Source organism: Myotis daubentonii, chromosome 3, assembly GCF_963259705.1.
Source record: "Myotis daubentonii chromosome 3, mMyoDau2.1, whole genome shotgun sequence".
NCBI lineage: Eukaryota > Metazoa > Chordata > Mammalia > Chiroptera > Vespertilionidae > Myotis > Myotis daubentonii.
This window is the reverse complement of record NC_081842.1, coordinates 213,890,792-213,914,056: the sequence shown is the minus strand read 5'-3', so window position 1 is coordinate 213,914,056 and position 23,265 is coordinate 213,890,792. Positions and strand designations below refer to the sequence as shown.

At 48.1% G+C, this 23,265-nt stretch overlaps 1 protein-coding gene across 2 annotated transcripts; it reads right to left on the bottom strand.

Annotated features, from left to right (window-relative positions):
• Positions 1-680: 680 nt before the first annotated feature.
• On the bottom strand, positions 681-21,748 carry EXOSC10 (exosome component 10). Of its 2 annotated transcripts, XM_059691267.1 has the most exons (25): positions 21,602-21,748; positions 18,878-19,014; positions 17,970-18,093; positions 16,861-16,965; positions 15,923-16,088; positions 15,652-15,766; positions 14,260-14,335; positions 13,934-14,044; positions 13,589-13,732; positions 12,891-13,081; positions 11,360-11,516; positions 10,946-11,094; positions 10,714-10,764; positions 9,985-10,096; positions 8,593-8,643; positions 8,366-8,444; positions 8,167-8,276; positions 6,393-6,488; positions 6,044-6,118; positions 4,814-4,901; positions 3,805-3,878; positions 3,132-3,303; positions 2,129-2,190; positions 1,629-1,705; positions 681-848 (listed from the first exon to the last, which is right to left on the bottom strand). In XM_059691267.1, exons 1-25 carry the CDS (start codon positions 21,710-21,712, stop codon positions 818-820), a joined length of 2,664 nt encoding a protein of 887 aa, XP_059547250.1. In that variant the 5' UTR covers positions 21,713-21,748; the 3' UTR covers positions 681-817. The 2 variants fall into 2 exon arrangements, with proteins under 2 accessions (XP_059547250.1, XP_059547251.1); XM_059691268.1 differs by lacking the exons at positions 681-848; positions 1,629-1,705; positions 2,129-2,190; ... (1 more) ...; positions 3,805-3,878; positions 4,814-4,901 and adding an exon at positions 5,045-5,628.
• Between the last annotated feature and the right edge of the window lie 1,517 nt (positions 21,749-23,265).

The window sequence follows — 23,265 nt, the reverse complement described above, 5'->3', positions numbered from 1 at the left end:
ATAACTGGAGACTGGGTCACAAACGTATATAAGTTCCATGCAGTATCATTTAAAAAGTACAGAAATGGAAAGCTATACGTTGAAAATGGGGGTTAGCTAAAATCCATTCTATAATAAGACTCCTTAAAGGTAAAAAACCCCAGTCAATACGGAAATCCAAGTTTATATATTTAGTATATTAACACATAGTAAAAAGCCTTTATATCAAAATGTTAAAAGTTCTCTCCATGTGGTAGGATTATAGATGATTTAATTATTTTTCCTTTTTTGTTTTCCTCATTTCCTATAATGAACATGTTATGATTTTATAATTGGCAATAAACAAAGTTAAAAACAAACAAACAAGCAGCCGACAGAAAGGAAGAGGGAAGGACAGGCCCTCCCAGGCCCTGCCGGCTCCTCCTCCCACTGGCCTCCTTCACCTTACCTGGAGGCGTGAGAAGGGAGGAAAGCGGCCCCTGGACCTTCCTGACGTGGAGCCAGCTGAGCATGGCGCTCCCTGCCTGTGGACGTCGCCTTTGCTGAGTCAGGGGAGAGTCTCCTCGTTCATTCCTCTTTGGGGGCGTTCGGGATTTCTCCGGAAATCACAGTAGCCCCCAAGGCCATACTTACCCACGGACAGCTGAAGGTGTGGATCTGAACAGGATGGGATCTGCCCTCTCCTGCCAGCGCTGTGGTGGCAGCAAAGGAAAAGCCAGGAACCAGTTTCCTTCCAGTAAGAATTATTTTTAATGGTTTAAAAATGAGTCTGTACAAAACCAACACCACTATTTGGTGCTTCCAGTCCACTGCGGGGTCCCAAGGTTCTCTTCCAACACTATCTCTTTGGCCAATTGTGCCTGAAACCCCTGCAGAGACAGCATGAAAACAAGTTACTTCTTTCAGTTTGATGGATGTTTGTTCTCAGCTGATTCATAAAATGCTGCGCACACTAATGCTGCAGAACTGAGGGAGAATAGCTTGTGTGGCATCCTGGAGAAGGGAGCAGGGCAGCAACTCCCCCCCGCCCCCGCCGTGTGTGGGCTGGGGCAGTGCTCTGAGGCCCAACAGGGTTGGCTGAGCTGACCAAGATCTAAAGGCAGGTTCCTCCTTCATCACGCACACCCTAGGGCAGAGGTGGGGAAAGTCCGGTCCACAGGCCACACGAAATCATTTGGTCTGGCCTTGCCAAGGCATTAGGGGTGAGTTAATTAAATGTCTGACTAAATACAAGCTAATTTTTAAATTGATGATTTGTATGGCCCTCGAAGGATGTACAAATATCCAAATGGACCTCGGCAGAGAAGCGGTTCCCCACCCAGCCCTGGGTCCTTTGATCTCAGGGCTACTCTAAGGATTAGGATATAAATACTCAACATCGGGGGGGTTGTGTGTGTTGTTTTTATTCCTCTGAAACAGGCTCATCTAGGGAAACTTCAAGCCCGTTTGCTCTGAGGTGACTGGGAAACTGGTAACGGGTGGAGAGAGCTGAGGACTGGCATGTGGGCCCTGGGACCGCTGAGACTGATCCATGGCCTCCCACAGTCACTTCCCCTCTGCCCATCTCCGTTTTCCCAGACTCAAAGAAGGGACGTGGTCCCGAGAGGCTGAGCATCCTCCCGTCCAGCCCTCTGGGCCTCACTACATACCTGTCTGACTTTCCAGTCGGAAAGGACATGCTTTTGTTTCCCATGGACTGTTTAAGTTTTTTGGCTGCAAGACATTTCTGAAAAGGTAAGAAGCACAAAGACAAGATGAGCTATTAAAGGAACTGGGGGGCTCCTCCCGGGCCTCATGCTCCACATGCCAAACTCTCAGCCCCATTTGGCTCTGCCTGGCACCAACACCCACACGGGCAAATACAGGCTTGTGCCGGCACCAGGAGTGCTTCTGGCCTGCAGCTGTCATTCCCATGGTAGCAAACACAGAAAAACACCTTTAAAACCATACACCAGCCTTTATAGTCTCTTAAAACAATTTTTTTTTTTTTAACTGCTGGAATCACTGGTGTGTATTGTGTGTGCCTGGGAAGAAATGAGGTGAGGGGAAAGATATGCAAGAGGTTCCTGGATGGACCTGTCTTCCCAGCCATAGACGCGGTAAAAAAATAAGCACCCCACACTCACTAGAAATCCCGTGTATTTCTTACCTTGCCAGACGGGGTCTGCTTATTTGGATCAAACTGGGAAGAAGGTTTGGGTTTGCTGCTTCCTGAAAGGTAAGAGTGATCATGTGAGTGAGTTCACACACACGACAGGCTCACTGCTGGGCTGGGCGCTATCACTGGAAGTGTGAGCTGTCAGTTGCTACCCTTTATGACAGTGGTTCTAAACCTTCCTAATGCCGCGGCCCTTTAATACAGTTCCTCATATTGTGGTGACCCCAATTTCATGGTTATAGATTGAACATAATGAAAACATAGTGATTAATCACAAGAACAATATGTAATTATATATGTGTTCCCCCAAAGGGTCACGGCCCCCAGGCTGAGAACCGCTGCTCTGTGAGGAGGGACTGTGGCTGATGTAAATTCATGCCGGGCTCTCAGGAGCGAAGGGCAGCGGCCGGCCACACGCTCACAGGCCTGTCCTCAGGGGTCGGGGGGTGCTAAAGCGCCGGAGACCCGCTCGGGTCTGTGTGCGGGATGGTGCCAGTGTCCATAACTTGGGCCGAGGCGACCACCCTGCCCGGCCTTCTCGCTCTCCAAAGGGACACAGTGGCGAGGAGGCTGACGGTCAGGAATGCACCTGCGGCCTGCACAGCAGACGGGCTCTCACAGGCTAAGGCACCAACCAGAGCTTCGCATCATGGGCATCGGGTTTTCCCCGCAAACACAATCTTTACTGCGTGTGTGTCTCTGAGAAACTGTTTTTGGACACAAGCTGCGGTGAGGAAGGGTGCAGACACTTAGAATGGATGCCTTCTTGCTAAACCACTCCAGCGGCCGGTGCAAGTCCGCTCCGGTGGCAGGTGGCAGTGGTGGGGGATGGGTTTCTCCCCGTCACTGCTGTTTCTCTGCATTGCTCTCCTAAGTCTGGGCGGTGCATGTCTTGGTCAGGGCTGTTTGGGACTGAGTCCCGCTTTCTTTACTCTACAGCTGCCCTTCCTCTGACCTGGACAGACACCCAACAGGGCAGCAGATCTGGCCTCACCAGCAAAAGCCTTGAAGTCCGACTTGCTGTAGTCATAAGGGGTAAAATCTTTTTCTGGTACATCTGGGTCTTTTGGCTTCTTGGAAACTTTGAGTCGTTTCTTCTCCTGTTTCTGCTCTGTGGTCCCTGGGTCACTTGTTGCTCGCTCTCTCTTCATGGCGGCGTTTTCTAGCTGTAGGTGGAACACATCCATGGGAGGGAAGATGGAGGTACGTGAGAGGAGGCCACGCCGCGGCCTCTGCTGTGAGCACACTGCTAGGGCTTCGGGTGCCTACCAAGCGGTGAGACTGAGCAGTGACGGTGAGAGGGGTGTGGGCCAGAGAGTCTGAGCAGGGACAACACGGGCCATTTAAGGAAGGCAGGGCCAAGCCTCCCGGGCACTCTGGGGTGAGGAGGAGTATTTACGGGGGCAGAGAACACTGCTGGCTTCAGTTCCTGTCTACGGCTGGCCGGGTGGGATGGCCTATCTATTCAAGCCAGTGGAAGAAACCACCCCAGAGGCCTTACAAATAAACGTTTTTGAGGGGACATAAGGCAGGCACTAATGGCAAGCCAAAATGAACTGGAAGGACAAGAGCATTGAATTCGCAGCAGAGGCAAGTCCTCCTGATATTTGAGGAAAATCCTGGCAGTGACCAGGGCACAAAGACCCAGCAGAAAAGCCAGCACGTACGGCCGCCTGCAGCCGGACAGACACGGCCTGCTCCGCTGCTGCCTGGTACTCCTCGGTGGCCTGGTTCCGGGCAGCTGCAAGAGAGAGAACTGTCTATGGAGCTGCTGACTCAGGCCAGGGCGCCATCCCCACCTGCCTGCCCCGTCCACGGGTTACCAGTGGGGGGCACCCTCCCTGCTGCTCAGCCTCTGCAGGGGGGCCATGGTTCTCACTCTGACAGGGTGATGACCACCCCGCCCCCGCCCCCGCCCCGGTCCTCTCCCAAGAACCCACACCCAACACCACGGCCTACTTGACATCTCTGAGGACGCCAATAGGACTCTCAACCACAGCATGTCAAGGACCAGAACCAAAACCTCTTCGGCATCAAATGGGCTCCCTCCTCTCGACGGAGACCCCACCTTTCTGGCTGCTCAGGACAAAACCCTCTTGCACCCACAGCGCCTTCCTTTCCCTCACCCACCACATCCGACTCGTCACCAAGTGCTGTCGGCTCTACCACAGGAACCTCCATTCTGACAACTTCCACCCCCTCCTCTGCCGCCATCCTCCCAGCCAGCACCCCCTCACCTGGATGACCGCCATGTCTCCTCACTGGGCTCCCACCCCTGCCCTCTACCCTCTGGTCCCTACACAACAGCCAGAGCGCCCTTTCCAAAGCGTAGTCAGCTCTTGGCACGCCTCCGCTCCCAGCCCTCCGAGGCCGCCCAGCTCACCTGGAGTGCTATGTCCTCACCCCCTGCTTCCCTGCCGAGTCCCCTCCACCTCACCACCCGGCACCTCCTACCTCTCTCTCTGCGTAATGCCTACTGCCATCTGACAGAACATACACTGAGGGGCTTATTGTCCACTGTCCCAGTAGAAGGCACGCTCCATGGGGCAGCGGCTGGGTCTGTCCTGCTCACTGCTGTGTCTGGCACTTTGTCGAATGACTGAGTAACAGAATGAGGCACCAGGGCTACTCTAACAAACACCTGAGTGGCTGAGTTTACAAGGAAGTGAATGCTACCTGTTTGCTCAGCTGCCTTCTTCTTGGCAGTTTCTTTAGATTCTTTTTGTACCTGTACCTGGCTTGCCAGCTTCCAACGGTTGCTGATCTATAATGAAAACAGAACAAAAAAACTCCAAAACTCAGTCACCTAGGAATGCTTTATTTTTTTAATGAGGCGATGCAGGGCATGCTGGCCTAGTCACTACACACATTCTAAGTCATAAATTCCAAATCTGATGACACAAAAAATAAAATCTCATGCTGGCTTTATTTATAATACTTATTAAGAAGGACAAGGTACAACTGTTCCAGGCACTGGGCCAGATGCTTTCATATCATCATTCAATCCCTTCCACAATCCTGGGAACAACAGGCTCAGAGAAGCTAAGTAACCTGTCCGAAGGGACACACACGGTTAGTAAACGGGGAGCTGGAACTCAGGCAGGACTTCTGCAAGCCTGTGTGCTCCTCTGTGACAGCATTTACCTGTGGCCTCAGAGCACATCTAGGTGGTGGGAGATGTAAGCACAGTAAGGGATGGATGGCTGGTGAGTGTGCCACACCCAGTGGGGGAAAGAGGAGAGAAGGCAAAACCTCCGCCTGACTCCCCATTTCTAAAAACAAGCTAACAACCAGCGACAGGGCTGAGGCCCATCAGGGTTTTGGCCTGATTCTCGGGCGGTGCTGGTGAGCAGAGGGAGCCAGGCCACCCATCTGATCAGAGCAGGCACTTCCTGCAGGGAGGAAGAAGGCTTTTAACAATTAACACGCTGGCTCCCAGGAACATCTCATGGGGATCCAGGGAAGGTGTTTTCTTATTCTTATTCATAATGCTGTTAAAAACAAACCAAACAATATAAAACAGAGTGTTTTAAAATTTAAGCTGTCACCTTTAAGAGCCTTAAATTAATATTCACACATAAAAATGCATAAAGCTGTACATTTAACATCTGTGCACTTTACTACATAGAAATTAAACCTCAATTTAAAAAAGGCACAAAAAAATAAAAACAAACCAAAACCCTCCCCCAAAGACCTGTTTCTTAAAGGGTTTTCCCAAAAGCTCCTGAGAACCAGATTAAAGGCCTGGCCCTCTCTCTGGAGAAATGCTTGTATAAGAAGGGTTTTCACATTCATTTTCAGGGGGTTTGCAGTTGGGTTTGTTTAAAACAGAAACTTGGTTCAAATAATTAAGGAGTCTCCCTTTCTTAGAAAGTCAGTCTTAGAAAGGATGACAAATCCACTTACTTCATAGATTTTTGATGATGGGTCAAACTTTGCTGCCTGAGAAATGTGGGCGTGGTGTTCTATCGAAGGCAGAAACTGGAGAAACGGAAACAATCGCGTTAAACGCTGTGAAAAATGGAAGCTGGGCCCAGGCTTCAGGGTACCCAGAGGGGATTTCTGGTTGGTTTCATCTCAGGAGGCCTCCGCTCCAAGCGTCAACATGGCCTTAGTTCACTGGCACTCAAATGAGGTATTCCTGTTGGCTTCGTGTCAGGAGACCTCGACTCCCCACCAGGACACTGGGGACAGCCCACCCCCTGCACCCTCTCTTCCTTTCCAGACCGACACATCCTGTACCTGTATCACTTACCATCCTGAATGGGTTTTCAAAGGACTCCATTATGTTCTGGGCTTTCTTCTGTGCGACTGTTAATGGAGCCTTTCCATGTTCTTCAGCACTCGGTTCCTGCAGGAACAGACAGAAAACAGTCACTTACAACCGGAATCATTCTGTGAAATTAAGATGCAAGCAAGAGAATAGTAATGGCTAATGTCTGCGAGCCCCTCCCATGTACGAGCCACTACACTAGCCTGTAACAGCACACTGTGGATTGTTTAATATAGTTAGTAAAGCACTGTGCCTACAACCTGTGAGGTAGGCGGTGCTTTTCTCACCACCTTCCAGATGAGGAAACTGAGGCTTGGAGAGGTAAGACTTCCAGAGCCTCAGAGCTAACAGGCAGGACAGGGGTGGAAACCCAGGTCTGTCTGCTCTAGAACTTCAGATCGTAACCCGACACGTACCTGAAACTTCTAATTATACACCTTTATGAGTAATCAATGACATTAGGCAGCAGACTGCTGCTTCCAAGTGGGTTCATAAAACGTGTGCGAACCTGTTGCTTACTCTGTAGTTAGTCCCTGCCACTCAGAGCACAGGGAGAGAGCACAGCCTCCTTCAGCCTGAGTGGGCACCTCCATGTTCCCACAGCCCACAGGGCATGCTCACATTGGGGGCTGCCTCGTCACCTTGACGGTTCATTAACTCTGTGGTCAGCTAAAGCTTCCAGACTTCTTTCCTCATGAATTACTGAAGCAAGACCTGATCTAAATGTATGTCATCAAGTGAACAGAAAGCCAACTCCCAGGTAGTACTCTCTGCGGGCAGCATTTCCCCTCCTGGCTTTGGCCCAGCATTCCAGTGTGATGGCATGGCTGTGAACTGGGACCCTGAAACCCGCTGAACCAGCAGCCTTTTGTCATCTGAACATACGTTAAGCTTAATATGTATCTCTATTTAAGTAGCCTGTACTATGCTTCTCTTTCTTGGCTCTTTCTTTTTAGAAATTGTTTCTCTTCTACCACATCAGCTGCCTGCAGTATTTAGAGTCTTAGCCTCTTATCCCTGGTTATTCCAGGGATCACCCATCCTGACCAACAAATGCACCTTGAACCTCCTTTTGCAAAGAACCTGTAGTCAAGTCCCTGGCAGAAACAAGAGCCTGCTGGGCAGGACAGACTGGGATAAGCTGTCACAACGGAATGTGCATTCCAGGAGCACGGCCTTGCCCAGTTGGCCATGCTGTCTGCAGACTGAACAGTCACTACCTACCGTTACTCAGCCTCTTTCTGGAACGGGAAACGAACTTCACCCCACTTACTGGTGCCTGCGTACCCCGCTCCTCACTATGTCTAAGGAGCCACAGTGTAGGAAAGCGTGTCAAAGTTTTCTCTCTATCCCACACACCCGGGTAGGCTGGCACTGGTCAGGGAGGTCCGCGCTGGACACTCTATCGTTCATCAGAGCTCCCTTCTCCCTCCCGGGAATCGGGTGGCAGAGTGGAAACAGTCCTGCTGGGCATCACTGGCCCACACCCTCTCATCTCCCAGGCACAGTGAGCATCAAGATGCCAATCCTTCCTCGCAACTTTCTTCACACAGAGCTCACTCACGGAGAATCCTCTACCTACCTCTCACGGACCCCCTGTCCAGAGAGCAAACCACCTCGCGATCTGCCTCCATGCCTATCCCCACTGCTCCTGGGTCTTAGTTTTGGCATTAATTTCAGAGGTGGAAGCAACCCTCCGGCATAAGAACCCAGGGCGTTTCTGTGGGTCTGCATCACCTCGTTGGCGGTGACTCACGTTGAATAATGTGATGACGGCGGTAGCGATAAGGCATTTGGAGTCCAGCAGGGCCTTGTCCTCTCTTCCGGCAGGGAAGAGGCTGGCCTGTTTCTGCACTGGCACAGGCCCTGGAGGGACAGAAGGCAGCAGGGTCAGAGCCTATGGGGTTGTGTACCCGCTTCCCAGCCTCTCCAGACTCCAGAGGCCTCGACCTTACCGTTGGCTGGGGTGACAGGATAGCCATCTGAAGGGGCGTGGGAGCAGTCGTGAGGTCCAAAGAGAACGTTCTCCAACCTCTGCATCAAAAAGAAACCAACAGGTGCAATGAAAAGCCTGCCAGCACGCAGGCCTCCCGCCAGTGCGAGGCGCCGGCCTGGCAGGTGGTTATTTTGCACTGGCTTGGACCACTATCTTCCCAGGGAGATAGCAGACATGTCACTGTACCTCAGGATTCGGCAGTGGTCCACTCTTTTTCACTCCAGCCGCTACTTCAGACTACACAGGAGAAACAGAGAGAATTAGGAAAGCTGCTGAACTCGATGCCACACACATTTGTTCCTCAGCAAAGACTGTGTCCCTTCACTAGACTGTGTTTTTCAAAAGCTGAGATTGCCTGCAGCCCTTCCTCCATCCCAGTGCCTGGCACTGTCATTGCTGAGTGCTCCGCCATGATCTGTAGGATGAAAGTATAGGGCCCTTTATCATGACCAGGCACAGTGTAGGTTTCCAAAGAGCCTGAGAAAATTCTTCTCTAGTAACCAGGCTCCTCTCTTTACGTGGACGAACTGTGGAGCTGAGACATTTAAACATGAAGACTGCAAGTGTGTTTATCTTCAGGGTCTCCTTTTCACCTCCAGGGAGCTGATTCTAAGTCTTCCTGAATCAATAATCTTCCCAAAACTTACAAACATGACTTAGCACATATTGATAATGCTACTGAGGCAACACGTTAAAAACTGTCCCAACACAACACACATCAAACATGCAAACCTACTTGACCGTGTATCACCTCACAGAAGCACACACACTGCACTGACCTGAGCAGCACACGCACACACAGCAGCTCTTTCGGAGCCCCCATTCTCCTTGCGTCCTCGTCCCCTGGGCTTCGTGTTTGGAGTGAGCTGTCTTTGACGCCACTTCCATCATCTCCCAATCCACCTGCCACTCAGAGCGCACCTCGGCGGGACGTAGCGCGGTGCTCAGAGGAACGGCAGCTGTTTCACCATCAGCTTTTCTTCTGACGGTGCTTCTTGCACCTGCCCTCTCCTTTCCATTTCTGTGACCACCACCCTCCTCAGGGCACCACCTCTCACATCTGAGCTCCCTCACCAGAGCCTCCTCCATTTCATTCATGAGGCTAACTGCCTTCGAACAGGTAACCAGCCCAGTCACTAGACCAGCCGTGGGCAAACTACGGCCCGCGGGCCAGATCCAGCCCGTTTGAAATGAATAAAACTAAAAAAAAAAAGACCGTACCCTTTTATGTAATGATGTTTACTTTGAATTTATATTAGTTCACACAAACACTCCATCCATGCTTTTATTCCGGCCCTCCGGTCCAGTTTAAGAACCCATTGTGGCCCTCGAGTCAAAAAGTTTGCCCACCCCTGCACTAGACATTAGTTGGTAGAGCATCAGAAATAAGGCCCTAAGAAGGATGCGCATTAGCTGTGACTACCATAAAGAAGGCACTCCCACTGGGTTTCATAAGCCCTGTTGTTCCCTTGCTTTCTAGAGTGGAGAGATCTTTTAAGTAGGAGACTACAAGGAGCAAGACGCTGACAGACAGAACAGGCTGTGGACTGGGGACCCTTCTGCAGAAAGGCTTCTTACCTTGAGCAGGGGCATGTCCCGAGCTTGCTGGATTAAAAGATGCATCTCGTTGATTTGCTGCCGTACGAGAGGGGGTACAGGGTTGCAGCAAGCTATGATGCCCTGAGGTTCCCTGAAGACAAGAACACAGGCAACTCACTACTTAGGAACACAGCTCTCAAAGGCTTCCGGACAAGAGCAATGATCAGGTAGGGCCAGGGCGCTAAGGCAGAGGGAGACTAAGAAAACAGTGATGGCAGGGCAGCGGGGCCAGCTGCTTCCCACACTCTGCAGCACCAGCTTGGCACAGGTCCTCACACAGCCTGCGCCTGCTCTCGGGGAAAGCAGAGAGGACCATAGCCCTGCTGATATGCAGTTCCACAACGGGATGAACAGAAGATTATGGATTTAGATTCTGTGCTTATACTTCAATCAGCATCATAAGACATTTAAAACCACGAGATGCCTTAGTCTGGAGAGAATCCCTTGAAAGTGGATGCCGATGCCACAGGCTCAGAGGCTTCCACGGGACTCAACATACGGCATAACCGCTGAAACGTTCCAGTTCAGAAGTTTCAGTTCCTGAATGGCAGCCCGAGGGCAGAAGCTCTACATTCCTGGACTTGAGCACTTCCTTCGAGGCCAATCTCTGAGTCAGCCTTGAGGGAATACATCACAGAAGCTTGCTTTTGAAGGACCACATTTCTCTGCTGAGAAAGTGGGAACATGTTCACCGGCGCTCAGACTCACTTAGGCAGCTCTTCGGCTATCTTTAGCATCATGTGGTTTGGCAGGACGTATCTGGAACAAAACACACAATGGGCGGATTACATTAGGTTCAGCCAGCAAGTTCCATTAAATGCTATAACCCAGGGGAAAATGTAACCAGCTTTCATGGCAAAAGGAGGAAACGTCCATTATTTCCTTGTTACCAGATCTGTTCAGCCTACGAGAAATGTTAAAAGAATCCCTGGTCCCTTACCCGTAACTTTCATCTTCCCTCCGAGCGGTCTTGTCCCTCCAGGCAAACAGCAGCTGGAAGGCTGTCAGCTGCTGCGTGTTGAGGTGCTTCTTTTGCTTCCTATATAGTTCAAGGTAGGACTCATCCGTGAAGATAGGTTTGATGAATTTCTGCAAAATGTCACAGAATATTCATGACCAAAATTGTGCCCCGGTGGTGAAAGCCTGGGGTGGGGGCGGCGGGGAGGGGCAGCTAGGGGTCACTCGGGGAAAAAAAGGGGACATATTTAATATTTTCAACAATAAAGATTTTAAAAAAAATTGTGCCCTGGGCTCTTCAAACGTTTGGCTCTCGTCATGAACGTAAAGAGCAAGGAAAGACCTGGGACCTCATCAGGAAGGAAGAAAGTCCGGGTTTGTGTGCGGGTGGCTTTACCTTGAGGCAGATATCCCTGCTGCGCTGCCACACCACCTGCAACTGGACGGGCTGGCCGTTGCCTCGCTCCCACAGTTCCAACCGCATTTTATCATAGATGTAAAGCAAGTAATGGGTGTCATCTCGGGCGTAGTTGAGCATTTCCTCGGGCAGAGGCCTACAACAGTGACAGAGGACGCTTTCACTAACTTCCCTCAGCAGCCGCACTTCAGTTGTCTACTCTGTAGGCGCTGACTCGCTTGGCCCCCTTTGTTATCAAAGATTCTTTCACAGCTGACGGCAGGCCAGTTTCACAGCCGGGTAGAAAGGGCGGCAAGACAATGATGTTGGAAATAAGGACTTTGCCACCTGAGTTTGAGTCTTAGCTCCAGATATCTGAGCTTGGATGTCACCTAAGCTCTCTGAGCTCACTTTCCAGACCTACAAAATGGAAAGGCCCCTCGTAGCTACGGTGAGGATCACACAGGACAACATCCCTACAGTGCTTAGCTTGGTGGGTGGCACATGGCAAGGGTTAACTAGCAGGTAGTGGCTTTTAGATTTTGTCAATTTTCACCTTCTATTCAGACTTTAGATTCTCTTTATAAATCCTGACATGCAGAATTGGAGAAAAGTTTAATGGCTTCTTCATACAACAGCCCTGTAAACTTATGGAGAAAGCTAGTCGTCTGAAAAGGATCAAGTTGAGCAAGAATTCCAAAAAATGTGGCAGGACACCATCACAACCCTATCCTATAGTAAACACTTATTATTATAAGGGTAACTTTATTTTTTAAAATTTCATTTATTGATTTATTATTATTATTATTATTATTATTATTATTATTTTTAAAATATATTTTATTGATTTTTTACAGATAGGAAGGGAGAGAGATAGAGAGTTAGAAACATCGATGAGAGAGAAACATTGATCAGCTGCCTCCTGCACATCTCCCACTGGGGATGTGCCCGCAACCCAGGCACATGCCCTTGACCGGAATCGAACCTGGGACCCTTCAGTCCGCAGGCTGACGCTCTATCCACTGAGCCAAACCGGTTTTGGCTATTATTATTTTTAAATTGATTTTAGAGAGGAAGGAAGAAACATCGATTTGTTGTTTCACTTATGCATGCATGCATTGGCTGATTCTTGCATGTAACCTGACCCGGGATTGAACCCAAAACCTTGGCCTATCGGGATAATGCTCTAACCAGCTGAGCAATCTGGCCAGGCTCAACCACGTGCCTTAGAACTCTCATGCCTATGGGAGATCATCTCACACACATATACAACCATCCCACTAGGGAGATGTGTTTCAAATGAGATGTCATGACGAATGCTGACATGGCACATCTCTTTCAACCACCTTCCATGGAGCGTAGTGCACCACAGCCCTCCACAACTCCACAATTCCAGCTTCACTTATGCCAATGGCAACAGCTCAGCTCAAGCCTCAGACAGTGTTATAGGCTGAACACAGGTCTCCATGGATGAGGTTAATGAACACCCACTTTCTTCTACACCATATTTCCTTGTCAGGAGCAAACTGACCGTATTCTCCAATCAGCCAGCTGGTACTGCTTGTTTGATTCCACATTGCAGTAGTGTTTCAGCAGATGGTCGAGCGAATGCCTGCCCAGGTTAAGAAGGCGCGCTGCCTGATGGGTATCAAACATGTTCACGACGTACAGCCCGAAGTCCTTCTGCAGCCATTCTATGTCTGAATCAGCACCATGGAAGACCTGCAAACAAGACCAGAGCCATGCAGCACCTGCGTAAGGCCCCTGTGCTCTCAAGTGAACTCTGCCTCCAGGTTATCAGAACACTGGAATTAGAAGCCAGAAGGAAGATTAAGATGGATTGCGTTCTAAATGCTTCTTTTAATTTGGGCCCCAGCCTTCTACACTCCTAATTGCACACTCTTAAAAGTGTGCTAACAGTCAATGATTCTAAGGAAGCGGCTCTGCTTGCTTCAAGGCTAGTCATTAAGTTCAAACAATCTTGATGGCACAGACTCACAGCCGTAATCATTAAAATGATTTAACATTTTTCTGGGTGGTAATGAGCTAAGTCTTAGCTGTTCTAACAGAAGTTTAGAAACAAAAGCAGTTTAGTGTGTGGTACTCTAGTGTAGGAAATTACAACGATTTCTCTCAATGTTATTGGGCCTATGTTGAAATAATAAAACAGTAAACTGAAAAGCACTTAAGTCTTGAGCTTACAGGCAGGACTGAAAAAGGCTGGCTGACCTTGACAATAGCTGGGTCTGTGAGGCTCTCGTTGAGAATGTACATGTCACTTCGCAGCTCCAGGGTGTCCACAATGAAGTCTTCGGTCCGGGTGGAAATCTGCATGAGGCAGGTCAGCCCCAGGAAGCTCCTGTAAGAATGGTGCTAAACGCGCGGAAAGAAGGAAGAACAGGAAAAACGGATTTGACTAGGCGTCCCAATACTGATTTTGAACAGTTATGAAACAAGTTGTAGGATTAATTACTTTTTACCAAAGCACAGATTTAAGTTAGTATTAATTTTATATTTCTCCAGATGAACTCACAGAAAATGTAAAAATTTCACTCCAAGTCATTTACAAGTTACCTCCAAGTCTATGGCAAATTCTTGACATTTCAGGAGCTTCTCATTGAGTTCCACTAGTTCATCCAGGGAAGATACAAAATGGCAGGGTGTCTCTCCCACAGGCCTATATAACTGCGTCACAAAAGTCCAGGCAGAAAAGGAGAGGAATGTTAAGAATCATCCTTCACTAAAGTGCACAATGAATTAAGAGTTCAATAAATGATACAAAGTCATAACCTACTATTTTACAGATATTTAGGGAAAGTCAAAATCATATCAGCTAATCTCGCTGTTTGGTTCTTCCTGGGCTACTCAGATACCAGCCATAAAGTGAGTTGGGTGCTAACCTGGGGTTGTGGCTTTTGAAGGACTGCATCCGGTGGAGTGAAGTGATCTAGTTCGTATTGATAAGGGTGTGCAAACCTGAGTAAATAAAACAAACAAAAAATCTTTTTTTACTAATTCCATTTTTACTCCAATTTGTAAAAACAAATGGAAAAAAAGACCATCGTGAAAATATTTTCTCTACATAAAAAGCATCATTATTTCTCCTTTTAAAACATGTTTTTGTTTTTTAGAGAGAGAGGAAAGCAGAGTGAGAAGGGAGAGAGAGATAGAAACATCAATCAGTTGCCTCCTGCATGCCCCCTACTGGGGATTGAACCCACGACCCGGGAATGCACCCTGACCGGGAAAGGAATCAGAGACTTCTTGGCTCATAGGTCGATGCTCAACCACTGAGTCACACTGGCTGGGCAAAAGCATCATTATTTCAATGATAACTGAAGTGCATAAGAAAAAAATTCAGATGATACTCGCTTGTCCTTAAAGTAGGACAATTAAATCTATTATAAAGATCTGAGCACTTATTTGCAAAGGACTGTATGGTCCGTGTTGTGGATGATACAAAAATGTGAAGTATCTAATTCCTTGTGGTTTGGAATAACAAAGCTGTGAAGTGAGAGAGGGTGGGGAAAATATGGTTGTGCATCAAATGATGTCTTTTTTCTGCTCCTCCATCAGCTATTGTATGAAAATCCCGAGTCTCTGGGCTCCTTGAGGGCAGGGCCGCCTTCATTACCTTTGTTTCTTTAGCATTAACCTGTGGCCTCACAATGGACAGCTGGGGCTGAAGGAGTGCTCAGACAGCCTGGCTATGTGAGAAAAAGACCAACACTAACACAGTTTTCATCACCTCTTTCTTTATTCTGAGGACAAAGTCCTTTTGTCTGTTTTAAGCAGAGGGCTTCCAAAATGCTTATTCTGCCAGTGAAAAATGTCTTTTCCTTAATTTATTAGTGAACCTTAGCTTACTGTTTGACTCCCACCTAACAAGAAAAGCGGAGCGGTATAGAGGAAGTACAATTTAAGAAAACTTGGGTTCAAGTTCTGTGCAAAGTCAGCATCTCTAACTCTGTTTTCACATCCTTACAATGGCGAGGGGAGCCACTGCCACCTCTTAGGACTGCACGGAAGGCCACAGAGGACGGTGCTGTGCAGGCCCTCCGCAAACACAAACAGGAGATAAGGTGGAACATTCTCTGTGCTCATTTAGACGTTTTACAAAAGTAAAGCGAGTGAAAATGTGGCACAAAAATACATTTGACATAAGAAAATGTGGTATAGAAATGCAATGTATAGATGAAACCTGTATTTTATTAACCAGTGTCACCCCCAATAAATTCAATCAAAAACAGCAATGCAAATGTGGCATGAAGTTCAGAGAGGCAAACACTTACATGTCCTGCTCCACTTGCTGCGTTCTCTGCTGATGGATGAAATCTGCCAGAGCAGCGGGGACATCCAAGTCCTCAGGACGATCCTGTGGGCACTCCCTCCTTTCTCTGGAGAGTGCTGGGGACCAAGCAGTGACAAACACATCACAAAGGGGCAGACACATTGACATCCTGTCTGGTGTGGAGGGTTACTGGCTCCCTTTGAGGAAAGGACGGTGGGAGGGAGGCCTTTTCCCCTTTATTAGTTTGGTTAGGGAAAGTGTGCACTACTTACCCTGAGGGAGGGGTTTCTGGGCATTGGGCTTGATGAAGATTTTAGGACGAAATGGAGTGTTGGAATTGTCAATCTTCTCTCGGAATTTAAGCTGAGGTCGGATGATGTTTTTTGCATGAAGCAGCCGGAAAGTTTCAGATTTTGTTTTTTTGCTATATTCTCCTGCCTATGATCAACGAATACAAGACTTTATAACACAGCAACTCAATGAATTAGAAGAATAAATCCAACTTATGCCTTCCAAGAGTCATTCATTTAAGAATGTGTGGGGAAAAAAAGTGTATGTGTGTGACACTGGAGGGGGTGGTGTGCAAAGTAAAGAAGAGAGTGGAATAAAGGTATATCTGTTTATGAGAATGAGTTAGGCAGTGGCCACTTCTGCATCCAACAAATTATTATTATTATTATTATTTTTAAAATATATTTTATTGATTTTTTACAGAGAGAGGAAGGGAGAGAGACAGAGAGCCAGAAACATCGATGAGAGAGAAACATCGATCAGCTGCCTCCTGCACATCTCCCACTGGGGATGTGCCCGCAACCCAGGCACATACCCTTGACCGGAATCGAACCCGGGACCCTCCAGTCCGCAGGCCGACGCTCTATCTACTGAGCCAAACCGGTTTCAGCAATTTTTTAAATATATTTTATTGATTTTTTACAGAGAGGAAGGGAGAAGGATAGAGAGTTAGAAACATCGACGAGAGAGAAACATTGATCAGCTGCCTCCTGCACATCCCCTCACTGGGGATGTGCCTGCAACCAAGGTACATGACCTTGACGGGAATCGAACCTGGGACCCTTGAGTCCGCAGGCCGACGCTCTATCCACTGAGCCAAACCGGTCAGGGCTGCATCCAACAAATTAGAACAAAAATGCAAACCAGAATGGGCCAAAGCTGACATTAGGTGCTGTAGGGAATGTGAGAGAAGCCTCACCTTGCGGTTCCAGCTGGACACGATTGTTTTGGGGACCTGTAGTCCTGTGGGGAGGACGGGCTGCTGATTCTTATTCACACCTGATGCTTCATCCAGTAAAATACCCTAAGAGTGGGAGAGATATTAGCTCAGTATCTTCTTTTCAAGGTTAACAGAGTTAATTACCTAAAAGTTCAAGAACTATATTCAGAGAATATACACATATAAGAGCAATGAAAGCATTCTCTGCTCAAAGACAGGGCAGAAATCAGCCACTCCCGACCCTTCTTCAACTTTCTTTACAGTTCTGAATTGGGCTGAAACTTCAAACCTGATTTAATAGTGACGTGGCCCACCAAAATAATTAAAAAGACCCTAGACTGCAAATATTAAACACAGAAGGTCAGTATTTGCAATGAGGATGAAGAGTGTCCTGACCTACTTTGTACTATAGAAGCAGACGCGGAGTACCAGCTGGGGCACCACTAACAGAAGTGCACCCAGGTGACCGATGGTAGCATGGCAGGACATGAAATCAGAAGATACAAGAAACCATGGAAATACCTGTGGGCACTCAGGCTATGGAAGAGAGGATTTCAGAGGACAGGAGAGTCTGATTTAAATATCTGTAGAACCTTCACAGGGCTAGATTTGTTTTGGATAATCTCTGTGTGTTTCTGTAAATAATATTCTGCTGTAGAGTTCTGTGTAAAGGCGGTAAGCTAGATCAAACGATCCACATACCCTTCCAATCATGTGAGTCAGAGTGTTTAGCAGATTGTGAATAACAGTAAAATCAGACCAAGTTTTGGTTGGGCTTTGCATCCAGAGACCTCTTCTCTTACAATACAAACAAGATTTGCAAATCTGGAAAGTAGGTTTATAAGAAGGCACTTTAAAAATAGGGTTTCACTGGGCAGTGAAATTTTGAAGTGATATACTTGAACACAATTGCGTTATTTTTTGGGGGTGGGGTGGGGAGGAGCCAACTATAAGACAAAAGAAATGTTATAGGCAAGAAGTGCTAAACTTTCTTTTCATTTCCTAAGGTGCTTGGTTTTTTTTCATTTTCTGATAATACAAAAGCTCTTCATTTGTTAGTTATCTTAAGAGTAAGGTGCAATACTCACCACTCTTTCCAGAATAACATCATTGGTATCAACTAGTAAATCAAACTTGTCCTCCAACTCAGTCACTTTACTTCGATCCTTAATGTTGCTTCGACATCCATGGTACTGCATTACCTTGCTCATGCTAAGGACAAGAAAACCAAGATTAGTTTGTATACTTTTATTCATTTCTTTACAAACTTGGAGAAAGCTTGAAAGGCTTGGCTCAGACTATTTCTAATACTTTATGATTGAACTAATAAAACTTGCACTCTTATTAAAAACATTGTGTGGCCCTGGCCAGTGTGGCTCAGTTGGTTGGGCATCATCCAATGCACTGAAAGGTTGCTGGTTCGATTCCTGGTCAGGGCATATGCCCAGGTTGTGGGCTTAATCCCGTGTAGGGGCCATGGAGGAGGCAGCTGATTGAATTCTGCTCTCACATAGATGTTTCTTTCTCTCCCTTCCTAAAAATAAAACGAAAACAACATTGTGTGGCCTTGGGAAATTCACTATATCTCGCTAAGACTCATCTGCTAATTGAAGGGGTAGAAGAAATTACCTCAAAGCTGCCTTTGAATTCTAAAAAATGTATAATACAATGTAAATAATGTATTCTGCAGTTGTCGTTTCAACATAAAATCTAAAACATTTTCTAAATCTGTCATGCAACAGCTAGACCAGTGTTTGTGTATTGTCTGTCCTAAAACCTTATCAGAAAGCTAAATCTCGTGACTCTGCAACTTGTGTGAAAGGATCTTGAATCCAGGCTTACAAGTCCTATATAAAATCAAAATCCAGTGTTTCATTTTTACACTTCATAGCTTTTTATAACACAGAAAATTATGGTAAATAAAACCCACACACATTTCAGAAAACTATATTCATTTCTTTAAACATAAAAGACAACAACCGTATTTAGTACTTACCATTGAAGCAACCTGTCTCCCTGTGTTTCACAAAATACCTGGAAGCCAGGAAAACTTCGGTAAAAATCATACTCATCGCCAAACTGTGGTAGGCCCCCAGATGCCTTGGTGACGGCCACTACTGACCCAAGAGCAAACTGCCAAAAACCAGAAAAACAAGCATGTTTTAAACATCTGCTATACATGACACGTTGTGCTAGAGCAGGGGTGGGAACGTTTCTCCTGCCAAGGGCTTTTTGGGTATGTACAACATCATCCGCGGGCCACACGAAATGACCAACTTAAAAATGAGCCTGCTCTATTTGGTCAAACATTTAATTAACTCTCTACTAATGCCCTGGCAGGGCCAGACCAAATGATTCTGCGGGCCTTATATGCCTGCAAGCTGGACGTCCCCCACCTGTGCTAGATGAGGAAGACATACAATCTCACAAATATTCATTTGGTGTCGATTTTACCCCAGGCTCTCAGGATACAATGGTGAACACAAAACCAAGTTCTGGAGCTTACATTCTTGGAAGAGTGGGGAATAAAAGAACAAATCTACATATATATGCGCCTAATATGCAAAGTGTCCCCTCTGGAGTTTGACCAACCGGGAGTTCCATCATTCGCTATGATGTGCGCTGACCACCAGGGGGCGGCACAGAACGAAGGAAGGCCCCGGCTGGTGGCTGGCAGCCGCTAGGGACCCTACCCATGCACAAATTTCGTGCACTGGGCCTCTAGTACATATATAATATGCTAGTATTCAAAACGGCCTGGGTTTGAATCTTGACTCTGCTACCTACTAACTGCGATCTTAAGTTATTTCATTTATTTGGACCTTAGTTTCCTCCTTTGAAAAAGAGGCATCACAAAAGTGCCTACCCCATAAGCTGTTGAGAGGATTACAAAAACTCATTAAAATCACTTAGGATCACTACCATTACTACTCAAATTCAGATCCATGAGTTTTGTTTTTTAAAAAATATATTTTATTGATTTTTTTACAGAGAGGTAGGGAGAGGGATAGAGAGTTAGAAACATCGACGAGAGAGAAACATCGATCAGCTGCCTCCTGCACACCCCCTACTGGGGATGTGCCTGCAACCAAGGTACATGCCCTTGACCGGAATCGAACCTGGGACCTTTAAGTCCGCAGGCCGACGCTCTATCCACTGAGCCAAACCGGTTAGGGCCATGAGTTTTTTACAGGAATTTAATTTTGTGTTTTCATTTGGGCAGGCATTTAAAACCAGTATAAGCACAGTCTAAAACTTTTGGATGACCAATTGATAACGGCTACTGCCCACAACTGGACTTCTGTTTATGGTTCAGTTCGTGCCAACCAGTCCTCTATTTTAATTGTGTGATAACAAGAGGAGAAACCTGACATTGCTATCATAGATAATGCAAATGACTTCATTGTGAGTTGTGAAATAGATGTTTCCCAAGAAAGAAAAGAGAACCCTAGCTGGTTTGGCTCAGTGGATAGAGCATCGACCTATGGGCTGAAGGGTCCCGGGTTCGATTCCGGTCAAGGGCACATGCCCGGGTTGTGGGCTCGATTCCCCAGTAGAGGGCGTTCAGGAGGCAGCTGATCCATGATTCTCTCTTATCATTGATGTTTCTCTCTCCCTCGCCCCTCCTCTCTGAAATCAATAAAAATATATGTTAAAAAAAAAAAAAAAAAGATGCCCTAACTGGTGGCTCAGTGGATAAAGCGTCAGCCTTCGGACTGAAGGGTCCCAGGTTCGATTCCGGTCGGGGGCATGTGCCTTGGTTGCCGGCACATCCCCAGTGGGGGGTGTGCAGGAGGCAGCTGATCGATGTTTCTCTCTCATCAATGTTTCTAACTCTCTATCCCTCACCCTTCCTCTCTAAAAAATCAATAAAATATGTTTAAAAAAAAAAAAAAGAGGAAGGAAGTGGGAGCTGGGCTTATGGTGGGGCACGTGGCTGCTCGGCTGGTGAGCATGAACGCCCCCAATCAGGACCATGGCTAGAGAGAGGTCCAGAAACTTACTCAAAGCCAAATAACTGAGTTAATCATAGCATCTGCTAATAATAAAGTGGACATAACGTGGGTGGAGTTGTGGGGAATTTGTAGGGCTAACTCACACGTTATTTTCGTTTCATTTTGTAAGACCTATGCACGAGGCGCTTGAACCTAGGTTTTTTTATGTCTGTTCCTAGCTGGCAGCACTGCACAAATGATTTACATGAACCCTCTCTGTGTTCCTTCCATAAGGCACCGGTCCATGTCCCATGGCCCCAGAGGGGAAGGCTCGGGGGCCACTGTAACAGGTGACAGTCGGCCCAGGCTTGGGGCCTGTGTAGGACTGGAGCCCAGGGGAGGGAGAGGTGCCACCCCCGGGCAGGAGGGGGCGCCGGCCGGTGTGGGGAACATCAGGCAGCCGAGCCCTCCGCAGAGTTGGGCGGGTGGCTCCGGCGGGGGCGGGGCGAGGTCCCGAGGGCTGGGACATCGGGGTGACAGGAAGTCCTCACCCCTGTGGGGAGGGCTCTCCTGGGAGAACGAGGGCTCCGGGGAGCGGGGAGACCCTCGGTGGCCCGCGTGAGACCCCATCCCCGGTAGGTTTATGAGGGACTGCGCCCGGCGCCCGGCTCCGCGGAGGTGCGCGCGGCTGGAGGGCGGCCGCCGAGAGGGCCCAGGCCTACCCCCGACCGGCCGCGGCGGCTCCCGTGCTCCCCCGCCCCCTGCCCGAGGCCCCGCGGACTCACCTTCACGAAACTGTCTGCGTCCGGAAATCCCGGCAGCACCATCTCTTCCTCGGACTTGGCCGCACTCGACGGGGCTGGGGCCTTAGGCTCCGCGGGACTGGGAGGCGCCATGTTTAATGCCTGCGCGGCTCTTCTCGCGAGAGCGACTCGGCCGACGCGACCTGGCGCATCGCGCATGTGCAAAGGGGCCGGTGTTGGAGCGTGTGCGTTGGCGTTGTCATCCCTGCCGTGCTCTCTCCACGAAGTGAACTTTACATTTTTCTTTACCCTCATATTTTATCATCCCCACAACCCAGTGATTGAGCGTGAGACCCGTAGGACCCAATTTTCCTCATATTTATTGTTTTTTTATCCTCACCCGAGGATTTTCCCATTGCTCTCTAGAGAGTGAAAGGGAGGGTGGGAGGGGGAGAGAGAAACATCGATGTGAGACAGACACATGGATTGGTCGCCTCCCACATGTGCACACATGGATTGGTCGCCTCCCACATGTGCCCATATTGGGTCCCGGGATGGAACCTGCAACCCAGGTATGGGCCCTTGACCAGGGATCCAACCCTTAGTGGACACAACCACTGAGCAAGCCAGCCAGGGCGATCCTCGTATTTAAAGCCAGCTCCTTCCAAGCGCTGGTTCATGCCCCCATCACCCCCTTTACCCCTTCACGCTCTGGATCTTGGCTCCTGCAGTTACCTCCTCTCTGCATCAGCTGCTTCCTGGTTACTGGTTCATTCTAACAGCCTACTCCTCTGCTGGCATCTCTCCGGACAAGAGGCAAAACAAAAAACAACACTCTGCCCCACTGTTGGGGTCCAGCCCCAACAGGTCCAGGGGTTCCCAAAGGTGTGGACAGAGTCCCCGTAGAAGGAATGACACAGAGACAGCGTTCAATTGATCAGCAGCCTAGCCAGGTTCTCTAGCCAGGTTCTTTATTTTCCTGTTATATCTGTATTTATACCATTTGATTTTAATCCTATCCATTCTATTCCAAAGGTTAGGATGTTTGTTGTCTCCATTCCAAGGTCACTACTCTACTGTTCTGTTAAGCTACAAGGAAGTAACTAAAGGAGATTATCCTAAGTAAAGATTATGTAGTTTAAGCATGATTGTTCATAGTTAAGGTGATTAACTATCTGTCTGGCACTTAGTTAAGGGGTTTTACTGATTTATTCCCTTCCTTAGTCCTGTTAATCCCTAACTCCAGGGAAAAATCCCCACCTGGGGAAACAACCTTTCTCGGGGAGGTGACCTTGGTTCAAACACATGGGGCTAAGAGGGGGAGCAAACATATTAAGAACAGTATGCCATATACGCCAGGTCCCTTGAAACATATGCTGTGCAGATGTTTCTTCCCTGCAGGGACTGTGTCAAGCAGCAAGGGTGGACCGGCTCCTGGCACCCCACACCTCCTTCCAGTCACCGTCTCATTTCTCCTGCTCCTGTAGGCAAAGCACTGGACAGGGCATCTATCTATATGCTACCCCCAATGCCTCCAACTCCTCCAGTCACATGTCCTGCCCCATCTATCCTGCGGGAGCCACTGGCCTAGGCACAGTGGGAGCCCAGAGCATTTGCCGAGTGGAAGAGCTCGTTTTGAGGGAGGCACTACGAGGAGCTCAGGAGATGGATTTGGGAAGCTCTGTGAGGGTATCCGCTTTCCAAGG